The 27,810-nt window shown below is 46.0% G+C and overlaps 1 protein-coding gene across 1 annotated transcript in view; it reads right to left on the bottom strand.

The window, feature by feature from the left end:
• SCLY (selenocysteine lyase) overlaps positions 1 to 27,810 on the bottom strand; it is a 188,217-nt gene that overhangs the window by 50,078 nt on the left and 110,329 nt on the right. Inside the window, 1 exon segment of the mRNA XM_086943733.1 lies at positions 10,041 to 10,124. Coding sequence (XP_086799859.1) covers positions 10,041 to 10,124 — 84 coding nt within the window.

The following is a 27,810-nucleotide window of genomic DNA, read 5'->3' as shown; positions in this document are numbered from 1 at the left end:
TTGGACTCACTGGTGTCTATTTTGGAGGCTGGCATTCGTTACAGTGCCAGGGCATGAAGAAGGGGTAAAGCGCTATTTGCGCCTCATTTACTAATACTATTCTGCAAACTATATTGTGGTTTCTTACATGGGCATTATTACATTTTCAGATAAGATATTAGACAATCCGCAATTGCTACAATCATGATATTCAGATCACCTATTTGCACTGCATGTTAAGAGAACAGAAATTTACAATCCTTACATATTACCTTAAGAAACGGAGAGAAACAGCTTCCTTTACTTTAATAGACAGACCTCAGGTTTTCAAATTGTGGCATGGTTCAGTATTGCGACAGAGAAACAAGTCGACCTGTATACTCAAGAGCCAACTTGATGTCTTCTAGGTAATGATAGATAGTCTAGGTATCTAATGATTGTTGTTTATTTGCTGTTGTTCTGTATTAACCTAACCCATTCCTTTTAGTGCCTGTTTCCACCCTGAGGGATACCAGTCCGAGGAGTCCTGTTTTTTCCCTTCCTTTCCTTGTTTTGTTCCCTCCTTTCCCTCCATACCACCATTGTGTTCTAGTGCTTGATAGACCCAATAGGTGCAGAGGGGACGGGTTGGGCTTGTCTACGGTTCCTGGCACTCCTGCGGAAACTACGCTTGGATCCTTACACCGACCCACAGGCACGCAGAGGTTGCTGAACTTGCACAGTCTTATGGCTAGGGTATGGCTGGAGTGCTGAAACCCCTTCTGTAGCCAAGAAAGGGACGACAAAGGCAGATAAGGGACGTGTGGCCACAGCCAAACCCAAGGACTTGGCAGTAGCTTGTGAGTCCTTAAAGTACCATGTCTACCTTTTCTCAGAAGAGATGGGTGCCATCAAAGGGTATGTCCATTAGAGGGGCCTGGACATCCCTTGAAAAGCCAGAAGTTCTCAACCAGGTGTGGCGCCTAACAACCACTGTCAAAATCTCTCTGCTCAATGAGTCGGTGGTGTCGAGACCACAATGAGTGGTTAACTTTGATGCATCTTTCCCACCTGATACTGTTTGCGAGAGGTTGGCATGGGCCTCCTCCGGGACATGTGGCAGCACTTGCGCAATAGTTTCCCACAGGGAGTGGGAGTAATGGCCCAATAGGCCTGCAGTGTTTACTGATCTCAATTCAAAGCTGGTGGAAGAAAAAGGTTTTTTACCACAACTGTCCAGCCTCCTGGATTCCCTGTCTGGGAGAGCAGAAGGAAACACACTGTGGGAGGTAGAGGCTTGGACTACCAAGCTCTCAGGGCTAGGGTGGTTGGTGAGGAAATGTGGGTCACCCAGTGCAGGGCGATGGTGGTGGGTGATTGCCCTGTACACAGAAGCCCCTGAGCTGGGCTTGGACCAGGGTCCCAGTAGGACATCAGTTAAGGCCTCGTTAAAGAGCAGCAAGGGCTCCGAGGAGGAGACTCCTGGCTGCAGGATCTCTTTCAAGATATTCATCTTGACTGCCACAGAAGGGAGCTGAAGGTCCAGGACCTCTGCTGCCCTTCGCAGCACCATAGTGTATGATGCTCCCTCCTCCGTAGCCGCAGTAGGGGGAGAAAGCAGGCCAGAATCTGGAAAGGGATCTAGTGCCTTGGCCTCACCCAATTTCTCATACCAGTCCATGTCTTGATAAGACTGGTCTTGTAGAGGGTCCAGCAAACCCTCCCTATCTTCCTCCATTCCTAGCCTTTCAGAATAAGGCTGAGGAACTGATCTAGGACCTAAGGGTTCTGTCAGTGCTAGTATCGGTGTCGATCCCGCTTGGGTCGTCAGCGATGCGAATGGGGCTGGGGGACCCTGGCGGCATCGGGTGTCAGGCCGGCGCAGGTCACAATAGCACAACCCGCGTAGGTCTGGTATCATCGCTGGATCTTTTGGGGGTTATCGGTGCAGGAGCCGCAGGTGAGAAACTCAATGGAGCCCCCTCTGAGCCTTCAGGACCCGAAGGCGTGCCAGTAGGGCCAGGCTGCTCAAATATAAGGCACATGGGATCATATAGTTCTTTGAGCTGAGTGGGGGTCGGTGGGAAATCACTGAGCCAACTCAGACATAGGTTCAGAGGAACGAGGCCTAGAAGACCAAGGCTCTTCCATTGAGTCGGCCGACGGACAGGGAGAAGTTGAAGTACACTTCGACTTCTTATGCTTTTTGTGCTTCCTATCGGACCGTTCAACTACTTCGAGTTGGGGGTGGAAGACTTAGGGCTCCCAGAGCAGTGCCAAGAAGATCCTCTCGACCGGGACCGTGAACAAGACCTCCAAGGAGAATTACGTGGTGCTGGGCGACAAGCAGCAAGCAGCTTTAGATACTGCCCCCTCAAAGCTTTCGAAGCCATGGCCCAACAGCCAGAGCATGACTTCCAGTTGTCGTCATCTCCAGGCACTAGAGACAAACCAGGTGTGGATCCGTCACAGACATGGGTGGGTGATTGAACCCAGAAGTCTTCTTGGACATGAGGAAAACCTACACATCAAAAAAGGGGTCGACAAAACGTCAAAAAAAGCCTGTCAAAAAGAGACAGAGGGTAGCTTTCTTCAAGGATCTGAGCTGGCTGGCGCGGAACAACGTTACGCAGAGCCAACCAACGCCACCTTACAGCGCGCAGTGGTATTGCTCGAAGGAAAATCTTCCAGATTCAGTCTGACACCTGGGAAATTCAAAGGTAAGGAATCTGCGGCTAGAGGTCTCTATCAGATTTATTTAATGCTTTTAAATTGATAACTCGGGTTATACTGTATGTATTGATTTCATTTTGGTGTCTAAAAATATATAAATATCAGAACTATTTTTTATAAATTGGTGTCAGATTTCTTCAGTCCTGTCAATTACTTATCATCCATGTTGGTGAGATGAAATGCTTAACACATGTTTCTCTAAATAGCCTGTCTGCTCTTTACCACTCTACCAGGACTGAGAGAAGATGTACTGAGAGAGTACCTGGATTCCATCTTTGTGTATTCAGCTAGTATTACAAGGTAAGGCACCCCTGCCGTACTACATAATACTTTCACCTTTCAACAGTTATATACTATTCTACATAACATAACGTTTGTTTGAGCTGAGTAATGTTGCCTGTTGCCTTAGATACTATTGCAAATAAACTGTGCATTCTCTCTAGCTTCTTATCCAGTTTAGGGGCTTTTGTCTCAGACTCTCTGCTATAGCATCAGCTTTTCATGCTCATCCAATGACAACGAGTATGCAGAAGGCCTTTTTGGTATGACAGTCACACCCGCACTTATTGTTCTGACATGACTGACCCCAATAGGTTTCAGAGGAACTAGGGAACCTGCAGTGTTTGAAATAAAGACAAAGGGTGACACATCAGAGAAAGGGGTGTTATTAATTGCTCACAGCCTCGACGATCGCCTAGTGAACTTTTGGTCTTCCCCACTGGATAATGACGAATAGGAAAATGGCCCATGGCACCCACAAAACAGAAAAGATATGTGATGGGCCAGGCCTACAGAACAGTTGTAGATTGTTTACTCTTGTAGGGCACTATTACTCAGGGTTTATCCTAGTGATCATTACTAAAAGAAATGATGGCTTGCTCCCCAAACTAATTCTGACATGCCAACGCTCAAAGGAGCTAAAAAATCATGAGGTGTAATTCACAACACAGATATTTCGCGTTGTTTGTGATCTTTAAACAACAATGTCAAATATGCGTGTTTTTGCATTACCACAATATGTTTTGTGTCTTTTAAGATGGTAAACATGCATATTGTAACCACACAATTTGATTTTGTTCACTCCCTAGCTAGTAACATCAACATTCATTTTTCAATATGTTTTGTGTCTTTTAAGATGGTAAACATGCATAGTGTAATCACACGATTTGATTTTGTGCACTTCCTAGCTGGTAACATCAACATCCTGCCAGTTCATTTTTCGAAGAGTTCTTATCTGTAGGGACGATTTTCATCATAAGACAGTCTAAGATGGCCGCTGCTTGCACGTCAAGCGGGGCTCTTCCTTTGACTACATTAATTGGTCGACCCACTGTAATACATCCGGGTCACTAACTTTGAATAGGTGTATTGGCCATGCGTGTACTGCATGCCTTGATTTTCCCATAACTGATGCCGTTTCCAAACACGAGGCTGCTTTCTAAAAGTGGGTACCGATATTTTGATTATCAGCTTACGTTAGGATTTGCTTTGCTGAGCTGTAATCTCCCAGCGGTTCCTCCAGTGCTAGTATGCTACAATGTGTATAGGTGGTTTTATTTGAACATTGTGATACTGCACCACTTTTTAGGTTTTGCCTGGCGAAAACGATCGAAAGCATCGTTTCGCTAGGCGAAAACCTATTGATTACAGTATGTGGGGCATAGAACGTCCCCAGTCTCCCATTGGCTAGCTCCATAAATGGAGGCTAGCCATTGGAAGACGGCTCTGTCCGTCAATCCGGGACCAGATTTGGGGGCGTTCCCGAGAATTTTTGGCTTTTGGCTACGTCAGCCGAAAGCCTGTTCTCAGGAACGCCCCCGAATCTGGGCCGGCATTACACGGGGGGTCAGGTGCGGACTCCCTCTTTGCATGTGCGTCTGGGACAAGGAGAAGATGTGTGGTCCGCACTAAACTAAAGGGGGCGGGAGGGGGAGCGAGAGGCGGTGAAGGGAAATGCTGCAGGAGTAGAAAAGTTCAGAGCGAGAAAACACATGCGAGAATAAAATAACAGAACAACTCTGCCGAGCCTGGACTCTGTGCTTCATGGAGAGCAAAGCATGCCTTGGAGAGCGAATCATGCCCTGCGTGTAAAACTTCCTGATCTAGGCGGCTTGTTTCATCCCTGCATCCGCTCGACGTAGAAGGATAAAACGTCAGTCATTGCCAGTGGCGGGTTGGCACCCTTGGTGGGTGTGCAGCGGGCACCGTGTGGTCTAAAAAACAAAAGCTGTTTCAGCAGAGCGAAGCATTGTATTTGTTATGTTATGTTATTATGAGCTTGTAAAGCACTATATCACCCAGGGGTATCTAAGCGCTATCAGCGGAAACACAACATCAGTAGACGAAAAAAAGCGGATCACAGAGGTCCCCATGCCTCCGCAAAGAGCAGACAATGTGCCCTGATTGACTGTGGTGCCTTTGTGATGGAAATGTTTGCCAGCTGGAGAATGTCTTATTTTTGCTTACTTTGTAAAACGTGGGTTCCTTTCACTGTCCCCCCCCCCCACCCCCCCACCCCCCTCCCGCCTGCACATGTGGCATTCGCAGCATGTGGTGGATTTTTTGTTTAGCATAAAAGCGCAAATATTTTCAGTCCTGGGTTTGTCTCTGGCGATGCATCTCATCTAACTAATTCCACCTCTGGCTTCCCCAACCCCCTTTCCCCGAGCCGATGCATCTCATCTAACTAATTCCACCTCTGGCTTTCCCAACCCCCTTTCCCGAGCCATTAATTTAGCTCTACAGACGCATCAGTGGCAGATGAGATGCAGGCTGCCTGGTCCCAGTTTAGCCTGCTCAGGTCTGTCTGCGCCATCAGTGCAGTCTGTTTTCCCCGTCCAGCACTGCGTTTGCTTTCAGTGCCCCAGACTAGTTCCTTGGGCAATACTGCACACCTTCAGTGCTTGATTGGTTAAAAAAAGTGCAAGGGCTCTTCCGTTTTCCCCATGAGGCAGTAGCAAGCGCTGCAGAATGTCAGAATTTCCAAATATCAATGCTGCATAAACATGATTACACCTCATACCCAGATGGTCTGGGTGATTTTTCCGCCAGGGTGTTTTCCGCATAATTGTGATTTTTCTCACTTGCCCAGTAATCCATCATCTGCGGGGTAAATTACACAAAGTGCTTCTAGCGCATACGGATCGCAAATTACTATGCTCTGTCTCACGTGTTGCTGCTACAGCGCATGCGAAAAGTTACCTGGCCATCTTTCAGTCACTGATGTCTCTATTATGGTGTTGAACCCATACTAATGAGGAGTGAACGTTCCCAGATAGTGCAAACTTGCAAAAAAATTCAACCTATTGAAGTAATGCTGCCACAAATTATGCCACGTACTTCGCCTTTTCATTCCCACATAATTTAGTTAAGCCTGCCACATAACTTGGTCCTAATCGTCACTTAATTCTAGGGGCCCCGCTCATAGCTTTGCTTTCCTCCACTTTTACATTTTTGTCTCTTTATCTCAAGCTTTCATGACTGTCTTGATGCTTCAGTCCTGGTCTGAGATAAAAAAAAAAAAAAAGCGGCAGCCATTAAAAAGACAAGTGGTGGTATCCAGCTGCCCCATCGACTGCAATAACCGGGATAAATTGAGCTCTGCTACTAGTTTTGATGACCCAGATTAGTAAAGTGCTCAATAATTGTAATGATGGGCCGTTAAGAAAGCAAAAAAAAATGCCCCTCAGGTCTTTCAGTTGTTGGTAAGATTGTCCCAGCATAAGGCGCTGTGAAATTTGCTGTTACTGCACCTATTATCTCCTCAAATAGTTACAGTAATATGTGCTTTGTGGGGCTCGCAGTGTGTGGGGGGCTCTGTGTGGGTGTGTGGGGGGGCTCGCAGTGTGGGGGGCTCTGTGTGGGTGTGTGGGGGGGCCTCTGTGTGGGTGTGTGGGGGTCCTCTGTGTGGATGTGTGTGGGGGGGCTCTGTGTGGGGGGGGCTCTGTGTTGGTGTGTGGGGGGGCTCTGTGTGGTTGTGTGTGTGGGGGCTCTGTGTGGGTGTGTGTGGGGGGCTCTGTGTGCGTGTGGGGGGGGGCTCTCTATGGGTGTGTGTGTGTGGCATTTGCGAGAGATTAAGCTATTGGCATTGAAAATGACAATGCCATTTATTTATCTGTTTTCAAAACCAACACATAAATAAAAAAAGTTGTCATTTACAATGCCAATAGCTCTAACTTTTGCAAAGGCAAAACCGTTGCATTATAAATGCTTGTTAGACTTCCATGTGTCTATTTTTTTACATGTAACCCGCCGTATCTGTTAGAACTAGCGGTGTCTTGAGATAGTCTAAGATGACGGCCGTTTGCACGTCAAACAGGGCTCTTCTTTTGACTACATTAATTGGTTGACCCACCGTAATACATTCGGGTCACTAACTTTAAATAGGTGTATTGGCCATGCATACACTGCATGCCTCGATTTTCCCGCGACTGATGCCGTTTCCAAACACGACGCTGCTTTCTATAAGTGAGTATCGATATTTGGAATATCAACGTACGTTAGGATTTGCTTTGCCAAGCTGTTATCCCCCAGCGGTTCCTCTAAGGGCTAGTATGCTACCATGTATATTGGTGGTTTTATTTTAACTTTGTAATACTGCACCACCTTTCAAGACTTCCATGTGTCTACTTTTTGACATGCAACCCGCCGTATCTGTTAGAACTAGCGGCTTCATAGGTTACCACTATGCCATTACAGCTATCGGTTGTGTTTTTATAACATGTTACCGTATCCTTATCACTTGTCCTGGCCCATATATATATTTCTAATGCCAGTGTCATCCAATGTATCACGCATTAGTATCTATGCAGAGCAGATCGAGAGCGTTGTCAAACAGAGAACTGTTGGTGTGGGCTTAAGTCGGCTTTACCAATTGTTTTTGTTTGGTTTAAACACCAAACTGAAGCCTCTTTCACAATGAGATTACTCGATGTCTTTTTACCACGCCGAGAATTTCCTTGGTTTAGCAACGGGCGTGTGCATTATGTTTGATCACCACTTTGGGTTTAAACAATATGAAGTTAATACATTTTGCTGCCCAAGTTAATTACGAATTACGTATTGATGCAGACATTACAGCCAGCATTTATAGCTATAAAGTTGCGCTGGCATCATTTTTGAAAAACTGATGACTAAGCCATGTACTTCACTAGACTCTTACAACCAGGGGCACTTTGTTAGCCCGACTTCTCTGGTTCTGTGACCTTATATATTCACATATAATTGTTTTTCAGTTGGTGAATTAGACGATGTTTACATAGCTCGATATGTTGCTTTTTGCAGATATCAGAAAAATAACGCATTGAAGAGCGGTTTGCTATTGCTGCTGGTTTTCTAAACTGCAATTTTTTCTGTACCGTGCACCAGGTACGTGTATAACCAGCCAATGATCCTCTCATCATTATTTGGACCAGGGTCAAACAGTAGATTTATTGATATCTCTCTGCTTGTTTTCCTTCCTCTGTTTCTGACAGTGACTTTATCACGGTCCTGACCACATTTTCATGTTCAGGCAAGCTTCCATATTCCATGCATAGTCCTTATGCTGGTTTGACTAAGTACAGAAGTAAGCCTTCTCTTTGGTTTCCCTTAGTTTCTAAGGTGATGGTGGTGACACACTAGCAGCATGTTTTCACCTGGGAAGTGGACAAATGTAATATTTGGCACTAAATGATGTCAATTTTGTTAATCTCACGTGATTTTCTTTTACACACAGGTTTCCTTTTTAATCAATGTAATTTATTGACAGTACAATTATGTTTACAAGCCTTGTAATACATTGTATTATGTTTATATAGGAGTCTTTTTTTTTTGTTGCAAAAAGCAACTGTCCTGATGATGGTCTAACGGACTGACACCTCAAAGACTGAAACATCGACCTTTGTCAACTCCAAAGAAATTTACTGTTATTTAGTGAAGTGTATTCTCTAGAGGAGATCTGTCGCTTTTTGATTGTGTTTGGAGTTGATGTTTGTCATGAACTGTTTGATTAATTTGATTTTACATCCCTTCATGATGTATTGCTGATTTGTTTCATATAAATCTTTGCTCTATAAAATTACATATATTTCTATATAAATAGGATTTCCCGTGTGTTCTGTGCTCTCAATTCTAATTTAGTGTTGTTGTCTAAAGACACTTTGGAGTTTGTTCATATATGACTTACCCCTCAAACAAGTCTTAACAAATACAAATTCTTCATAAACGAAATCCCTTGTTGGCACCTCTTACCTTTGATTCTTTATTGCCCAAGCCTGCAAGGGTGTATTGGGTTTCCCAAACTATTTACTGTGTCATCCACACAGCAGTGCCCTGGATGACCAGTAAACATAAGGGTTGATATATTCTCTTTACCACAGGGTTCTGCTTCTACCAGACCAGTAGATCTTAATCCCTCTCCTCTGCCATTAATCACACGAGAGGTGCTATAAAAGTATATAACTGTAGAGAAGATAAAAGAAAATACATGAAAGAGAAAATGGGGACAGAAAGCGAGGGACATCGATCTACTTAGGTGAACAAAAATCTAAAGGAGTCTGGGTAGGACAACCAGGAGAATAATGGCACATAAGGAGCTGCACATGGAACAGTATATTTATTTTTACAGTTAAGGTACACGCCTTCATGTGCTCCTTAATGGGGAAGTATGACTCTTGAAAAAGAGATAGTATATAAAAGTGATATAAACAAGTGTTCACAGGTGAATAGCATTTATAGATGATTATTGTACAATTGTGTTAAAAGCAGGTTTGTGAGCATGTAATCACAGGTAGGAAATAAAGCACAGACTAAAAAATTAGAAGGAAAGGGGCTGAGTTCATAGGTGAAGAATATAAGCATGCAATTATAGGTGGGAGTTTGACCATTGTTGGTCTGCCAAGTTTGGACACTAAGCTTACTGGCAATAGTTGGAGGAGGAGGAACATGTGTTCACAGCTGAGGAATATGAACTAGGGCTGGATTGGGGCACTAAAAAGGACAAAAATGCTTTTAAAAGCCCGGCTCCCTTCGTCCCTTCGTCCCATCGAACAATCTCTCTATTTCCATCCGTCCATTATTTCTCTCTCTCTCTCTCCTTATCTCATCTCTCTTCTCCCTTTCTGATCGCTTTCTCTCTTCCTTCCCCCTTCTTCCCTCTCTTTATCCCTTTCTTGAAACCTTCTTGTGCTTTCTGAAGTAAATCTCGGGGAGCAGGGGAAAGTGGTAGAAGCACAAGTAGTGACCCTGTACTTTCAAAACCAGAAACCAAGAGCTCCAGCGAACCAAGGAAATCCAGATGGAATAAAAGGCCTGTCTGACCCTAGTATGAGCATGCATATAAATATGGAGAGCAAGAATGTGAACTTCACCTTTAGTCGCTTTTCCAGGTAGTCTCTAACCTTTCTTAAGTGAAGTTCATACTCTTCACAGTGTTGGCTCACCATCTCGGCTGCCTGAAAGAAAAGGACAACAAGAATTTGAATCCTGTCATTAATTTGATCTCTGTAACATCACCTTTACATTTACTGTTTCTCTTTTGGTAAAATAATGCACAACAGGTGTGATCTCCCTTACAGGACATTATGTCTATTGAAGGGGTAAGAGAGAAGGACATAGTGGAAATGAGAAATAACTAACACAAGTTCACAGGTATATTCATTATATGTTTAACAATATAATATCTCAGCCCACATGGGAGTTTCTACAACACATCTGTACAGTAATTACTCTCTCCTTATTAAAAAAGGTAAAGGTATTTGTGATCTTTTAATATCATGAAACACACACAGCTGGCGACAGTGACTCTACATTTATGGCCGAGACTTCAATAGGAAATGGCTAGTCAGAGAGTCAAAGGTCTTGATTTAGATTTCGGTGGACCAGTCAAAGCAAACTTTGGGCCTGATTTAGATTTCGGAGAACTGGTAACCCCGCCACAAAGGTGACAGATATCCCATCTACCGAAATATAAATCCCATAATGTCCTATAGGATTTATATTTAGGCAGACGGGATATCCGTCACCTTTGTGACGGAGTAGCCCGTTCTCCAAAATCTAAATTAGGCCCAAAGTTTGCTTTGACTGTTTTTCTCCTATTAGGACACATAAGCAAGTATTGATTTGCCAATAACCAAAATAAAACTTTATTCACTCTAGACCATTTTTGTGGCTTGTGTACAAATGCTAATTTATGTGCTCTGAGGGAGCTGGTGTTTTCTTTCTCTGACTTGAAAGTGAGAGGATTTATCTGGCAATCTGGGTGTGTGAAAGGAAAGGTTTTTTTCTAGCACACAACAAAATGTAAATGTCTGTAAATGAACTGTGGGAATATTTCACAATATATCGGAATTAGGAGATCAAATATGAAGCCAATTTTTTTTGTAAATCTGAAGTGGAAATAAACATTTTAATACGATCAAAACAAATCAGTACACTAGGTGATGCAATTTCCACATATTATCGTTTGTACTCGGTATAGTTTTATCAATATAACTGAATGTCTGTGCAAATGTAATGGTCATTTCAATTGAAAATGTGTTATCTGTGTTGCAAGTTCACTACCACACTATGCATACTCCACTCTATGATAGTCTTATCCCCTCAACTCTTTGACAAACTATGTCACTCTACGCTGCTCCACTTTAGGACACTCTACACCAAATCACAACATTCTACTCCACTTGACAACACTATCTACTCGGCTCTACACCACTCTATGGCACTCCACTCTGCTCTATGTCACGCTACGCCGCTTTACTCTACGTCACTTTACTCCCCTCTGTTATTCTAACCTATGCCACTCTAGGCCACTCTACTCAATGACACTCTACTCCACACCACTCTAGGACACTCTACTACTCTCTATGACACTCCACTCTACGACACTCTATTCTACTCCACTTTACTACACTCCACTCCAATCTACGACACTCCACTTCTCTCTATGACGTTTTACTCTACTCTACAACACTTTACTCCACTCTATGACTCTCTACTCCACTCTACACCATTCCACTCTACTCTACTCTAAGCCACTCTATGCCACTTAACCCTGAGCCACTCTATTCCAGAGTACGACTCTTCTCCACTCTACACCGCTCCACTTTATCACACTCCACTCTATGCAACTTTACTACACTCTACGCTACAACACTCCACTCCGCTACAATCTATGTTATGTTATGTTATGTTATGTTATTTTGTGTCTTTTATAGCGCTCGGCTACTCAGATGAGTGTCCCGGCGCTTTGTTGACAGTCTGACAACGCTAAACACAACAAACAGCTAAAAATAGGTCAGGAGGGCAGAGATCTAAGAGGCAAAGAGCCAGGTTTTCAGGCCCTTCCTAAAAGCCAGCAGATTAGAAGTGCTGCGAAGAGTCAGGGGCAAAGAGCTCCAGAGTTGAGGGGCCCGGAGCTTAAAGGAACGACTTCCCATGCGTGTCTTCCTCACACGGGGAACAGTGGCCAAGAACAAAGACTCAGACCTCAACGATCGGAGAGGGCAGTAGGCAAAAAACCTCTTCGGCAGATATTTCGCCCCTGTTGCATAGAAGGCCTTATGGGCGAGCGTTAAGGCTTTAAAAACTATCCTCTGGCGAATAGGCAGCCAGTGGAGCGATTGCAATAAGCCAGAGACTCTAGTTCGCCTATGCAGGCCAAAAATGGCACGTGCTGCCGCATTCTGCACCGCCTGCATACGTTGCAGGAGATATTCTGGCAGGCCAAGATATAAGACGTTTGAATAATCCAAACGTGAGCCAATCAAGGCCTATGACCTCTGCTCTATGATACTGCGCTCTATGACACTTCACTCTATGAGATTCTGCTCCACTCTACACAACTCTCTATGCCCCTCCACTCTATAACATTCCATTCTACGACACTCTAAGCCACTCCACTAACACTTTAAAATCTACTCCACTCTGCTCCACTACAACTACATGACACTCTACAGCTCCTCTACGCTACGACCATCTGGTCTATGACCCTCCAATTCATGACACTCTACTCTACCACTCTCAACGGCACAACACTCCTCTGCTCTCCACACCACTCAACAATACTGTTCGCCCCTCTATGGCACTCTATGCTCACCCCTTTCTACGTTGCTCCATTCTACAATACTACACTCTATGCCACTCCACTCAACTCCCTCTATGCCACTTTAATCCACTTTATAACACACCACTCCAGTCTACACTACTCCATTCTATGCCAGCCAACTCTACAACACTGTTCTCCACTCTATGTCCCTCCACTTTACACTACTCAACTCTACACCACGACATTCCACTCAACTCTACGACACTCCTCTGCAATCCACTCCACAACCATCCATGCCACTCCACTCTCCTCCACGGAGCTAACGTTTAGCCATGCTGAACAGAAGCCACGCTGGTGTACAACATGGCTAAAAGACATTAGCAAAGCTAATAGGTCTTGCTTAGGCAAGATCTTCTGTCTTTACCAATGCTTGTTTATTATTCCACTACAGCGGGCTTGTGCTAATCAGGATTCAAAATACAAGCCAGAAATATTTGCCAGTACTTGTTACCCTAGAGCTTTCGGTTCTCGAACAGAGTGAGCAGCGGCATGTCACCAATTAAGAACTGAGCTCCGGCTATTCAACAATTGTCTTGTACCAGTATTGTGGCACGGCAAGTTACCTTTTTTTAGGGGGGAAAGCAGTTTTTCAGCGTGATTGGAGCGCTTGCCGGGAGATTCTCAGGGCGGGCCCAGACGCTGAGATGCCCATTGTGAATAAGGGTGAGTCGCCCCTGGCGGGTTTATAACCCAGCTTAGTCTTCGTGAGTTTAAAATTAGTGGCTAGTCATGCCCAAGTTCAACCCCTGCAAGGTAGTCCTACTACTGGCGCTTAGAGCGTGGGGGGGTTATTATTGTTTCTCTCCTTACAGTCTCTACCTTAATCCCATCTGTCAGGCTATGAAGGAGTATACGGAGGAGGAGTCCCTCCAAGTCATTCCCCTAGATGATGACTTCTGCGACGCGGTGGACGCCTCCATCCACCAAGCAGTTTCTGCTGCCATGGAACCATTCGAACAGCGCATTATGCAATTTGCCTTTGCCTGTCAAGCACAGCGCCCCCCCAAAGTGAAAATAAATACGTCCTATGTCGACCTAGGAGCCTTCGACTGCTTAAAAAAGGCGTTTTTGGCCAGAGCTGGCGGGGAGTCACAATCTAGCCCTCTAGAGGCCCCAGAGGTCCCTCCCTTACAGGACGAGAACTCAGTAGCTGAGTTCGCGTGTGAGGCAGGCACGTCCAGGCCTTGGCGTTCCGCAGAGCACTCCGCCACTAACGGTGATTAACACTCGTATATGCTAGTCCCCGAGGACCTCGTCCATTCCCACTCATTGGAGTGGACTCCCTCCACTAAGGTTTCTGTGTTCATGGCGGGACACTGACAAAAACCCCTAGAAAAAGAAGTGAGAGCATGCCTCAAAGCAGAGTGCCCCCGCCCTGCCCCACCAGGCAAAGTGGCCTTGACCCCGGAGGTGGACCCTAGGATGGCCACCTTCCTGCAGAAATATATTTGTGACCCTAAAAAAGGATTGACCGATCCTGGAGATCATGTCAAGATAAGCTTTTAGACGTGGCAGGTCCCCTCACCAAAGTTCTAGAGTTGGCAGAAGAGGCCAAGGCATCTGGCACGCCCCGGAAAGAATCTCTAATTAGGCTCAGCGTGCTACTGTCTTTTTAGGTAACGCGCACTGCACTCTTTCTACCGAAAGGAGGCACTCATTTTTATTGAAGGTAGACCCTAAGTTGGGAGACCTCGCCACTTCGGACGCAGGAGCGGTGGCACAGGGCGGTCTCTTCAGAGAGCAGTTTATAAAAGAGTTAACCAAGTTTTTGACCACCTTCACGTCGCTTGACAAAACACAATCTTCCATAAAGAGGGTGTTTCACCCTAAGGTTTTCGTTGGGGCCGGCTGAGGTAGAGGGCGCTCACCGGCTGTTTCTTCACACAAAGCTCTCAAAGAGGCAACGGCAAGAAGCAGCAAGACACGGGCAGACCGGAGTTCTTCCAGTCTCGCCGGGGCTTCAGCGGCCACAGTGGCAGAGAAGCAGGCAGAGGCCACAGCGTGCCTAACTCAGGTGAAACTTTCCTCTCTCTCCCATCTCCCAGTGGGCAGCAGGTTGGCGGCTTTCGTACACAACTGGAAGGTTATTACCTCTGACGCATGGGTGTTTCAAACAGTGCAAGGCTTCCATATAGAATTCTACGGTTCCCCAGTGCAGGACCTTTGCACTCGGCCATTGGGTTTAGCAGTGCGATCATGCTTCCCTCATTTACCAAGAGGTGGCGGATCTGCTGCAAAAAGTTCACCCCAGAGGTTTCCTCAGCAATGTCTTCCTGGTTGACAAGACAGACGGGGGAAAGTATCCCGTAATCAATCTGAAGGATTTCAACCAACGGTTGGTATACCCCCATTTCAAGATGGAGGGCATCCATCTATTGCGAGACCTTCTTCAAACGAACAATTGGACAATCAGGCTGGATTTAAAGTACACGTACTGAGTGGTGTCAATTTTTACCCGCAACGTCGTTTCCTGCAATTTATGTGGAAGAACCAAGTGTTTGAATTAGCCTCACTACCTTTCGGCCTGTGGTCGGCTCCATGGTGCTTTACCAAGGTTCTCAAGCCAGTGGTGGAAACACTAAAGGCCAAGGGCTTTCATCTTATCATTTACCTGGATGACATTCTCCTTTTGGAGCAATGCCCCATCAGGCTCTCACACCAGTTACAGCAGACAGTAGACCTTCTTCAGAGTTTGGGGTTTATAATCTATACCAAGAAGTAAATCCTGTCCCCTGCCAAGCAAATGACTTTCCTGGGATTTGTAGTGGACACAGTATCCCACACCTTGAGCCTTCCGGCTCGGAATATGTCCAAGATTGGCAGGGAACTTAGGCGAATGTTAGCCCGCTCTTCGACCTCGCTCCAGCAGATTGCCTGACTGGTAGGACTTTTGAGTTCCTCAATTCAGGCGATCTTTCCAAGTCCGCTCCACTACAGGGTGTTGCAATGCCTGAAAACCTCCCACCTTCGCAGCGGCCTCCAAAACTCGGATCACGTACCCCTGACCGGCGAGGTTCGCATGGAGATGACTTGGTGGCTCAGCCACATGGAGGCCTGGAATGGAAGGGCCATTTTCTGTTGCGAGCCGAACTTAGTAATAGAATCCGACACCAGCAATTCAGGCTGGGGAGCCCGCTGCAGGGATTACTACACAGGAGGAAAGGGTTCAGTAGACAAAGGTCAGCTCCAAATCAACTGCCTAGAGGTGATGGCGGGGTCCTTCGCAGTCCAGTGTTGGACGAAAGACAGAGCATCCTGCAGCGTGCTTCTGAAGATGGACAATATATCGGCAGTCCGGTACATCAACCATCTGGGGGGGACAAAGTCCAAAGCATTAGCGGATCTGGCCAAGGATTCTTGGACATTTTGTCTTTCCCACAATGTCTCCGTAATGGCAGAGTATCTACCAAGGGCGTCCAATGTCATAGCAGATTGGTGCTCCAGAAGTTGGTCGGACATGAGTCTCTGGCAGCTACATCCTCCAACCTTTCACCGCCTCCACATCCTGTGGGGTCCTTTTTCAGTGGACCTCTTTGCGCCCCGTTGGACCACCAGCTCCCGCGTTTCTTCAGTTGGAAACCGGTTCCCCTAGCATCAGCGACCAATGCTTTCCTACAGGATTGGTCCAAGGAGACGGGGTATGCCTTTCCTCCGTTTGCCATGATAATGAGGCTCACGATGCAAGTCCGGAGACAGCAGGCGAAGGTAGTCTTGGTCACCCCGTATTGGAGGTCTCAAGTGTGGTTTCCAATTCTTGGACTTTATTGGGATTCTCCAATCCTTCTACTCCAAGATCTGTTTCTCCTGAAGGATCCCCAGGGCGACCCACATCCTCTAGTCCAGCAAGGGCGGATGCCCTTGGTAGCGCAGCGGATTTCAGGCTTCGTTGGAGAATCTCTGGCCTATCAGCAGCGGCTCAAACATTACTAGGAGCGGCTTGGGCAGACAGCACTAACAAAAGGTATAAATCGGCATGGGCCCGATGGGTCCGTTGGTATGTTCGAGGCGATTACGATCTCATGGGGTGGGATGTGGTAACCATCATGAATTTCTTGGCTTCGCTGGCAGCCCAAGGTCTGGCATATTGCATTGTCGATTCATACAGATCGGCGATTTCGGCTGGACACCTCCCGGTCGCCGGAGCCTGACTGGTCGAACACCCTTTGGTCTGCAAGTTGATGTGAGGGATCCGCCTTTCGCTCCCTCCAGAACCCCGTTACTCCTCACTGCGAGATGTTAATAGTATATTACATTTGTTCCAGTCTTGGCAGGCTAATAGATACCTTGCCTGCAAAGAGCTCTCCGCCAAATTGGCTATGCTTTTGTGCTTGGTGTCTTGCTGCAGAGTGGCGGATGTCAGAGCTCTAGACATCACTGGTCGTGTTTTTACCCCGGAAGCGATTACTTTTCACATGACACGTAGAACTGAATCTGACTCTAGAATAGTTTCCTACCCAGCTTTTGATAAATCCCCTAAGTTGTGCAACGTCGGATGTCTCAAGGAGAACAAGAGCATGACGGAGGAGACTCGCCCACTGGGCGAACGCCAGATGATAATTTCTTAAGGAACCCTTCAAAGCGGTCTCGCCACTAACAATAGCTTGTTGGATCAGAAGGGTGATGCAGGAAGCAGGCATAAATGTCTCACAGTTTGGGGCACACTCTGTACAAGGAGCTATGGCCTCTAAAGCTTTTTCTTTGGGCGCCAGATTGGAGAACATTCTGAATGCTGTTGACTGATATTCAGACTCCATGTTTAAAAGATTCTATTTTAAACCAGTCATGAACATGGCGTCGTTGGTGGGGGATAAGCTTTGAACGAGCATAATCCTCACCTCCGGTCCTGACATAGAATGACAAATTTCCTAGTAACCATGACGGGGGGGGGGGGTTCAATTCTATTAAGAACGCAGATGCGAGGATTATTCCCGCCCGCGGCTCAAAGAGACCTGTTCCTACCCACATACACAGTGTTTGTAATGGACCATCTGAGCATTGTTATGGTGAACCCCTCGAAATATGGGGGGAGCATTGTCTTTTGGTTCCACACTGAAGTTCTTCTCTTGCTGGTTAATGTTAGCGTATGCTCTGGTACATTGTTTTGCTTCATGCAGTTTGGAGAATGGTTTCATTGGGTTCTCCTAGGGTCTGAAGGGTCAAGAACAGACTGACGATCTTTGGTGTCACGGTGGTCGCAGTCAAGAAAGAGGAAGGGTATTGGCAACAGCACGTTCTCGTGGACCATGAGCACTGCTGATTGGAGGACTGGGACTGCCCTGTGAACTACACGAACAATGGGACTTGTAGTTTTTGTTATTAAAGTTGAAGTTGCGGAGTATTGATATAAAAGTAAGATGAGCATAATCCTCGCCTCCGCGTCCTTAATAGGATTGAAACTTTTCGTCATGGATACTAGGGAATGTATAATTCTTAGACATTGTAAGTGCAGTAATGCCATTAAGAGTATGTGGTGCTGGGAGTATGTCTTTACGAACTCCACAGCACCATAATGGCATTACTGAAAACTGGGAGGTTTGGTATCCAACTTCTCAGCACATTAAACCCACACTGATGCCAGTGTGGGATTTAATGAAAAATGCACTTAGAGGGCATCTTAGAGATGGCTCTGAAAAATTAAATAACACTACTGTCCCGGCTGAGTGGAGGCTCGCCAGTTGCCACCACCAGAACTGTTTCTGGATCCCTGAGTCGAAAGCTTGCTGCTCTCGGGGGTCTGAAACAATGCACATCCTGGGATGAGGTGCCAAGCCTCCTTCCCAAGGAAAGGCAGGGTCCAAGAAGCGGAAGCATCAAAGGATTGCCGCCTTTGTGAGCTACCCCAGACATTTGTTGGTTCCAGCAACTGGCCCCCATCTGTTCTAATCCCCACTTTGGGCGGGCCAATCGGCAGGAAAACCAAGTGAGGAAGGAGAGGTGAAGCCTGTCTCTCAGTCTCACCATCTTACTGAGGGGGCACCCAGCCAACCAGACAGAGGCATATGCCCCCCTCCAACAGGAGGATGGCAAGATAGGGGGTGTACCTACCCCAAAGAAGGGACCCATTTGTTCCAACCTTTAATTACCTGTAACACCCTTATATCTAGTATTATGAGGCAACCCTGAACCTTGCCTCCTCAGACAAGAACCGACCAGAAGAAGTGAAGAAGAATGACCTAAGAAGCCGTGCTGAACTAAGAAGAGGAGGGCGCCCACTGACTTGGCCACAGCCCTACCGGCCTGTCCGCACCTCGAACCTGCTCCAGCGAAATCCCTGCGTGTCCTGCAGCAAGCAGTCCTCAAGATCCCGAAGGACCTGCCCTGCCTTCCAAAACCAAGACTTTGTCTCCCGTGAGCACTGGATTTGCTCACCAACAGAATCTGGCTCTGGCCAAATCCGCGAGTCTGCACCACTCTGCAACCAATGCCCACAGTCAGAGTTCAAGTGGCCCAACACCCTGAGGAGGTCTGCCCTACAATCCTGGCCTGAGATCTGGTGATCTCTGACCTGTTTTGAATCTCCAATCGATGCCTGCAGCCCCTTTCTGGAGGGTCCCCCCGACTGCAACCGGAGCTGGTAAGAAAATCCAATGCTTAAAGACACCCCAGGACCCGACGTCCCACGGCCTTGGGTGGCCCATCCAATGGTGTCCCAACATCCCCAGGCATCCCAACTTACCTCTCCAACCCGTGGTCACCTCCAGAAGATCTTCATCCCTGAACCTGCAGTTTTTGTTACAACAGGAGAATCCCTATTGGCACCCGACGTCAAAACAGAACCCTGCACCCAGCTGCTCCTGTGCCGCTGCAGGTGTACTTTGGGTGCTAACTCTGATCCCCCTTTGCCCTGAGCCTAACACCAGGAGCTTTGCTCCCACAACCTTGTGGCTGACTCGTGAGCAGCCACCAACCGGAGCACCCCTATCCTCCATTGGATAACACTGGGCCTTAGCACTCTGAACCCGGCCGCTGTTGGTGCTCTGAGACTGCATCCTTGACCCTGGGAGAACCCTTGTTCTAACACCAGAAAACCAACTCCCAAACCCAAGTACTTACCTTGAAACCGATAACCTAATTTCCTCCCATAGGACTGCATTGACTGATTTCTTGTGAAAATTGTTGTAAGTGTTGAGTTGGTTTTGTATGAGATTTGACTTACCTTTTCTCTAGAAAATGTCCGAGTGTGATATCTAGGCATATCTCACGGAGTAGAAAAAGTAATCCGTTTGGTAATCTGAAAAATAATCCAAAGTATTCTAACAGTAATTTCCACTGTATTGAAAGTATTTACAAACATGCAATAAAGTGATTTTCATTCAGCTTGCTTGTATTGTTCAACCTGCCTTGAAAAGAACCATTTAGATTTACCTGTACTAGGCTTGTTCAGATACAAGAAAATAAATATAACTAAATAATGTTTTTATACAAACAAATTGGTCTGTTCAGTCAGTGTGTGAAATCATTTGCTGCATTAGTGTGTACAGCAAAGTCTTAACACTGCCCTCTGATAAAGCCTTTCTACTCGCTCACAATACCACAAATAGAGAGGAAGGTGCTATCTACTTTTACCTCTGCCTACATCTGGGGTTCCACTGGACGCTGTGCACACTATACCTTATTTTGGTATAGTATATACAGAGCCAGTTTCCTACAGCAGGCTTCTCCAGTGCTGAGGCTAACGAGTCTGAGCAGTGCAAGTTGGTGAGCCACTGATTATGTGAGTGCAAAGAGACAAAGCTATATTATAAGCTAAAGGAAGTGCCAAGGAACTCACCAATACAACGAGTCACTGACACTGCTCAGTGGACTGAGAGAGAAACAATTGGGCAAGGATAATGTCATTAGTGAACGATCAGCTGTAAGGGCATGCATGGATAGTGAGAGGTACAGCCATAGGGTAGCCCGGTTTGAGGTGAGTGCAGCACAGCCAGTGGAAGTAAAAGGCCACCTAGAGCGCCGGACTGCTCAGAACACAGCTACCAGAAGTGGGTGGTAAAGAGGCATGCCTGATTGCCTCTAGCCAAATGAAAGAAGAAACACACGAAAGGTGATGAGAGGCTGCTTTCAATAAGTCTGACCACTGGAAATAGCTCAGGTTAGCACTCCAACCCATCGTCCTTTTGCTCACCATGCCACCTCTGTTTGGACCCAGCCTTATGCATATAGTCTTGACCCTGCTCCTCACGGGAAATGTCCATCCCAAATTGAAAAGCCAGGTCCCCCTTGAAGCAGAACACAAGCAATCTAGGACCAGATTTGCCCCACTTATAGGCTCATCAGCAAGGTACAGCTTGGTTCCAGTGACACAGTGTGTATGGGACCCACATTTGGGCATACCCATGCTACATAGTGTGGTACATGAAACACACATAAGGTGATGGCTAGTAGCTCAGATCAATTCATTCAAGGAGTCCATACATCACTGTTTTGCATAATTACTATGCCAAATGAAAAAGGGCATATGCTTGCGGTGAATGTTGAAGCATGGCCACCAGAAGTGAAGGCTTACAAGGTGTACCAGTATGACTGAGGCACGGCTGCTGGAAGTGGACAGCCGCATGGCAAGCCGGATAGACTGAAATTAACAAAGCATCTCATGTTTACAATTGTGACCTTTAAAGTACGGCCACCAGATGTGAAGGGGCACCTGGTGTGCCTGACTGAATGAAGCACGGCTACCATTAGTGGATGGCCACCCTCATGCCTAGGTAACAAAAGGTGTATGAATTAGTTAGTGTGTATACTATGAACAGTCTTTTGGATTGTTGTGAATGATTAAGCACGGCTACAGTACGATCACAATTTCATGGCCAGCTGGCACGCCTGCTAGGAGGCATTAGATAGTACTGTTACAGTGGTCAGCTGGTACAGAAAGGAGTGCCCAGGAAGGAATTTTAACAGAATGGAAATATTTACAAGTTGTCCCCTATTTAGATGCAAATTGAAAGATTCACTTGTAAGTGAAACCAGCTAATGAAACGCAGCCTTTCGTCTTCTAAACAAACAAGGGTGGTCTCCTTTATTAGGAAGCGGGGTCCTCAACCTCAGGGGTACCACTGCTATGCCTCTGGCTAATCTTCACAGGGGAGATCAAAGGGCAGGGTACTAGCAGGGGTCCACTGGGGGTAGGGGGGACCACCTCACACTTTTACAGGAATGGGCAGGGATGCCTCAAGATAAGGTGAATCGGTGTCAGCCAGGAGGACGAGTTCCCCTTGTCTTAGGAAGGATTCACACCTTTCCGGACCAGGACTGCCACTTTATAAGCCGTTTGCTGCAACCTTGGCAGGATGAAGAGGGATGGCAAAGGTATGTAAACCTGCACTGCCTTACTGGAACTCACTTTTGGATCCCAGAGAGTTGACATGAATGACACTCGCCCACCACAGCAGCAGGGACAGACAGGACAATAAGATCAACACATATAACATTATGTCATCAACTAATCTGCTCTTCATGTTGCAGCTGCTGCTACTGGCGAAACGGACAAGCGATCCACTGTCGCCGCAAGCTGAGCCATCACCCTGGGAGAAAGGAGGTGCCAAGAAACCCCAGCCATACAATGAGTTATTATGACATGGCCAAGGGGACTGTTGAAGCACGACACCAGAAGTGAAGGCTCACACGGTGCGCCTGTATGACTACTGGAAGTGGAAGTCTAATAAACTGAAAGTAACGCAGCTTGTCTGGTGTACAATTGTGACAGTTGAAGTGCAGCCACCAGAAGTGAAGGGGAACTTGGTGTGCCTGACTGAATGAAGTACGGCTACTGTTAGTGGACGGCCACACTTTATGCCTGAGTAACTGAAGGCGTATGAATTAGTCCGTGTGTAGACTATGATCAGTCTGTTGGTTTGTTGTGAATGATTAAGCACGGCTACCGTACTATCACAATTTCACAGCCACCTGGTACTCCTGCCTGGAGGAAGCATTGCGTGACATCGGTAGAGTGGCCAGCTGGTAGAGAAAGGAGTGACCGGCAAAGAAAGTTCATGAGATGGAAATATTACAAAGCTGTCTTCTATCTGACTGCAAAATAAAGCAAATTGAAAGGCTCCCTTGAAAGTGAAAGCAGGGAACAAACTGCGCCTTCCATACAAACAAGTGTGGTCTACATTATTGGGAAGCAGTGGGCCTCAGCCTCAGAGGTACCAGTACTATGAGCTACAGTCATTGCTTAGAAACAGCAAAAGCCACTTGGATCTCCACTGCACTTATCTACAAATCTTCACCTGACCCAAAGAAGGTCTAATGCCAGCACACTAAGCTTGCATCAGATCTTGAAAGGGTTCTACCAGAATTGAGCCTGGATTATCTGCCCTCAAGCAGTCTTGTTTTCTTCTGTCTTCTCTCCAAGCTCATGCTGATGCAATTTTCTACCTGCCTGCCACTAACGTTTCCTAATGATAGGAAAATATGATATATATATATAAACCCAAAAATAAACTAATTCCCTTGAGATATATACAGAACAAGCTAAAACATAGCCTCAAGTCAAAATATAGAGTCAAAAACTAATGCAATCTCAAAGATAAAATACAGCAAAATTTATTACAGTAAATAATAAAAACAATTCATGTGGACCTATATCACAAAATTCTCTAGACATAATAGTTAAAAACTAAAATTACAATTTATAACACAATCTATTGTGACCTGCACAATACAAAAGACAGACAAACATTTTTGAAAAACCTAGAAATTGTTAAATACAGATGGTACATTCAAAGCTGTTTTGTAGTCGCACCCATGTTTCATAACAAACAATTTCTAGATAAACATGGGAGGAAGAGGCTTGAATTTTACAGAAGGTGAGCTCACCCATCTGTATTTATCTGAGAATTTTGTGATATATAAGTCCACATGAATTTTATTTATTATTTACTTCTTTAATAAATTTTGCTGTATTTTATCTTTGAGATTGCATTAGTTTTTGGGTTGAATACCCCATTTTCCTTGATCATTCCAAGGGGTTCCTCTCTATTCTGAAACATATAGATATATATAGCCTTTATGCTGTGTTAAGTTAGCATGAGCTTTTTAGGAGTTTAAACGCCATTTTACCTTTCTGCTGCTTTTGCACACGACACATAGTTGTTGCTTTAGCTTTGAGCCTAGTAGAATGTTTTTGATTCATACGAGAATAATATGTTGTTACACTGATATCAGCCTTGTTTGGCGAGCTGTGTCTGTACAGTGAGTGCTGAAACCTTCAAGGATATCTCAACACAGTGGTTGTTGTGAGCACTGATCTTCGCTTGTTCCTAGACATAACATAAATCCAGCTGCAGTCAAGTTCTGGCTTTAGGCGCGTTTTATATTGCTTTGCACGAGAACATACAAACACACTTGATGGTGCTTCGCAAGCAGAAGAGCTGGTTGCTGATGATGTGATCCCTTACAAATAGGATCTTGAGGTATGGGGCCGCTCTGCTAAAATCGAAAGAGACCTTCTTAGATATAATATAATATACTAGCTAGGGATTAAGAGAATTAGGTTTTGTTAAACCCTATTCATTTTAGCATAATAACATGCTTTCACCGTTTGTGTTCTATGGACTAGTGACTATGCTGATTACTTTGTTTCTTATAATATGTTTGCTTGTATTAGCTAAGATACTGCGTTTGAGAACACTGCATTAGTGAATAAACATTTCAAATATGCATGTGTCCTCTTTTACTCCTTGTTCTAGATTGAAATGATTGTATAACGAAAGAGTGTTCATGTGTTCCACGTTACCTGACGTGTACTAAGTCCATGTTCTGGTTTGTCTAAGCATTGGGAGTTTATGATGACCAATGAGACACTGATTGCTAGTCTGGTAGGGGATTTTTGGGTACTAAGGTGAGTTTTGGCACACCCTAATTCACTGAGGTTCCAAGCCTCTATGCACAGTTCTGTCTGAGCATGGAATCCCTGCAACATGGCGTCCAATCGTTGGTGGTCTTATTGCATGATACTTGAGTAGTACGTCATTCAGTCCTTAACTCCTTCACTATTGTTTCCGGTTAAAGGTGGCTACGGTGGACATTGCGCAACATAGCCGCATTGCAGTGCGCAATCATTTGCAGATTTATAATGTCCCCGAAGATGGTATGGCCGTGATCATGGTTGTGAGTGCAGAGGTGGCTTACCCGTATGAGATTTTCTACTCATGGGTGACCTTCCCAGCTATGAATGCAAATACTTGTGTGTTCGACACGTACACTTCCACGGCTGTGCCAGCAGAATATGCACCATATAGGGCACAGGAGATTCCTATTGATACTTGGCAGTATCGAGTTTGGTTTAATGGCGCCCTACCCCATTCATTAGCAGCTCCGAGGTTAGGTCCTTTGTCCATTCCAGGCGCAACTTGGCTGGATTTAGAGCCTCATCCACTGCACGGAGCATGTAACGTAGCTGAGTTAAGACGACTACATGTAGTCACAATTAGCGTGATTAGGTCGTTAGTGCAATACATTAACCGCAATCTCCCGGGCAGGGCCCCGGGTGGTGCGGCGCTTCCAGCCGGACAGGGCGGAATGAAGCTCAGTCCCGTTATGGTCAACGCTGTGATGGGCAAGCGTCCCCAAGAACAGGATGAATTTCCTTTTAGGCTTGCCGAAAAGTTTGACTAATTGGAAGCAGTATTTCCTAACACGTCTCCTGGTGAAAAACACAGGATTCTGACAATTAGCTTACCGAAGGACTTGACCCCCGAAATCGGTGACTGTGAGACCTGGGGAAAGACATTTGCGACGATCTACGCGAGGTGTTACGGCACTCCGTCTATGACTGTCCTGCCGACGGTCCTTAAACGTGTTCAGGATGAACACGGACCCGAGGCTGCGGTTGAATTGGGTATGCGTCTCTGTGGCACCTTTGATGTGGTTTCCGATCTCATACTTGCTAATGTCAAGGGGGATGCACTAAACTTTCAGGTTGCCAACGTTTTGCAGGCGATTCCCGAAGCCAAAAAACCCGACAGTTGGCGAGGATTATTGTGGCGGCTTATAAAACCGTGGGCTGCAATAGTAGGGGTCTCAAGCCTTTTTCTACTAAAGAGAAAAAACAACCCCAAGGGTAGTAGTCGGAAACCAACGACCAGCCCAAGTCCAAAAAACAAAATTGGCCTAAGAAACAAAAACAGAGAAAGCAACAACAACAACAGAAACAGGAGTCTCGTCCTGCGTCTCCAAAGCCTGCGCCCACAGAACGTGTTTATGACTTGCGCGATCGCGCGATGATAAAATCACCTGATCGTTTTCAGGTTTCTGATCAACGCTCTCCTCGTTCTTTTCAGGAGTCATCAGCCTTTTCGTCCGGTGGTGGAGGAGGCGGCAGGGGTTGGGGTGGCCAGCAAGGACGTGACCAGCCCCACCCGAAAGACGGTAAAGGCAAGCAGGACGATTCTACACCGAAGAGACCCCAGTTTCAGAAAAAGAAAGTCGCTGCTTTAACAGCACACAGATATGACACAGATAGTGAGAACCCAGCTTCGGAATCTGACATGGGCTTTGACCTTGCTGGACAGCGCGGAGGAGATTACCATAGTACGAGAGGCCCTGCGTCCACTACTGAAGGTGAAAGAGACTGACCGTTATGTTGTTGTGGAGACAGCTGACACTAGAGTAGCTCTCCCTGACAGACTCTATGAAATAGTCTTATTCATTGAAGGTGACATTCAACGTGCCATAGAAGGGGTATTTTGGGTGAATCTTACGACTACCTATGACATTTTGTTAGCGGAGGCTGACTGGCCCCCACCTTTTGTGCTCGCTGCTCCGAGAGTGGAGGAGGTAATCCTCCCTAGTTTCGCGCACACGGTCTCGAAGGAGCATGCGCAGAATTTTGCAGAAGAGTGGACTAAGGCCCTTGCGCCGGCTCTGTACCGTACACACTGTGGATGGGATAAATTTTCCCCGCTCCACGAGATTCCTTTGCGGTCTATGTCTCAGCCTCAACCTCAACATCTCATAAAGCACGAAGCGAAGGCTTCCGTTTCAGAAATCCTTGAACAATTAGAATATCAGGATGTTATTGAAACTTGTGTGTCACCAATGAATAACCCTCTTCTTACTGTAACCAAGCCTGATGGTTCATATCGTTTGGTATTGGATTACCGGCATTTAAACTCGCATTGCCGTACCAGTGCAGTACAGAATACTCACGGCTCTGCTTTAGTGGATAGTCTCATGCGTAAGCGGTTTAAAACCACGCTTGACATTTCCAACGGTTTTTATGCCCACCATTTGGATGATCTTAGTTCCCAATGGACCTCCTTGACTTGCGGCGGTGTCCAAAAACATTTCAAACGTTTACAGATGGCCTACAAGAATAGTCCTGGAGTGTTTGCTGCCCGCATAGTCTCTCTCTTAGAGAGGGTTGACCCAGATGCTTGTTCATATGTGGATGACATTTATCGCACGGATGATGAACTGTGGGAGCATCTGTGTCGAGTTGACCACTTAATTTGTAGCTTTGAGGACTTCGGGTACAAATTCAACTTTGCAAAATCGCACATTGCAGAGTACACAGTGTTGTTCCTGGGCTACGAGCTCAACAATGAAGGTCGAGGATTGGCTCCTCACTTCTTGGACAAATGCGCACAATTGCGCGCTCCGACAACTCTGAAAAAATTACAGTCTTTGCTGGGATTTTTAAATTTCGGGAGAACATACATTCCTGAATATGCCCAGCGTATAAAGCCCTTGTATGCTTTGATACAACCAAATTTTACAAAATCAAACTGGCTGCCTGAGCACTCGGCTATACTGCAATCTTTGCAGGCTGATCTGCTCGCTTCTAAATACTTATTAACTCGTGATAATCACACCAACCTGATGATAAGAATAATTCCTGGGACGGTGGTTTCACATACTTTACTTTTAACGAAGGAGATACAGTACCTATTGCTTACAAGTCACACTTGTACACTTCGGCTGAAATGTGATTTTCCACTGTGGAGAAAGTTTTGACGGCTGTGCAAATGGCGATTCTAAAGGAACGCGCTCTGTCACAGGGAAAACGCATGTTGGTGGTTACCCCGTGTCCT

Source organism: Lissotriton vulgaris, chromosome 11 (assembly GCF_964263255.1).
Source record: "Lissotriton vulgaris chromosome 11, aLisVul1.2, whole genome shotgun sequence".
In the NCBI taxonomy this organism is placed as follows: domain Eukaryota; kingdom Metazoa; phylum Chordata; class Amphibia; order Caudata; family Salamandridae; genus Lissotriton; species Lissotriton vulgaris.
The sequence above is the reverse complement of the archived record's forward strand: the minus strand, read 5'-3'. Positions and strand labels throughout refer to the sequence as shown.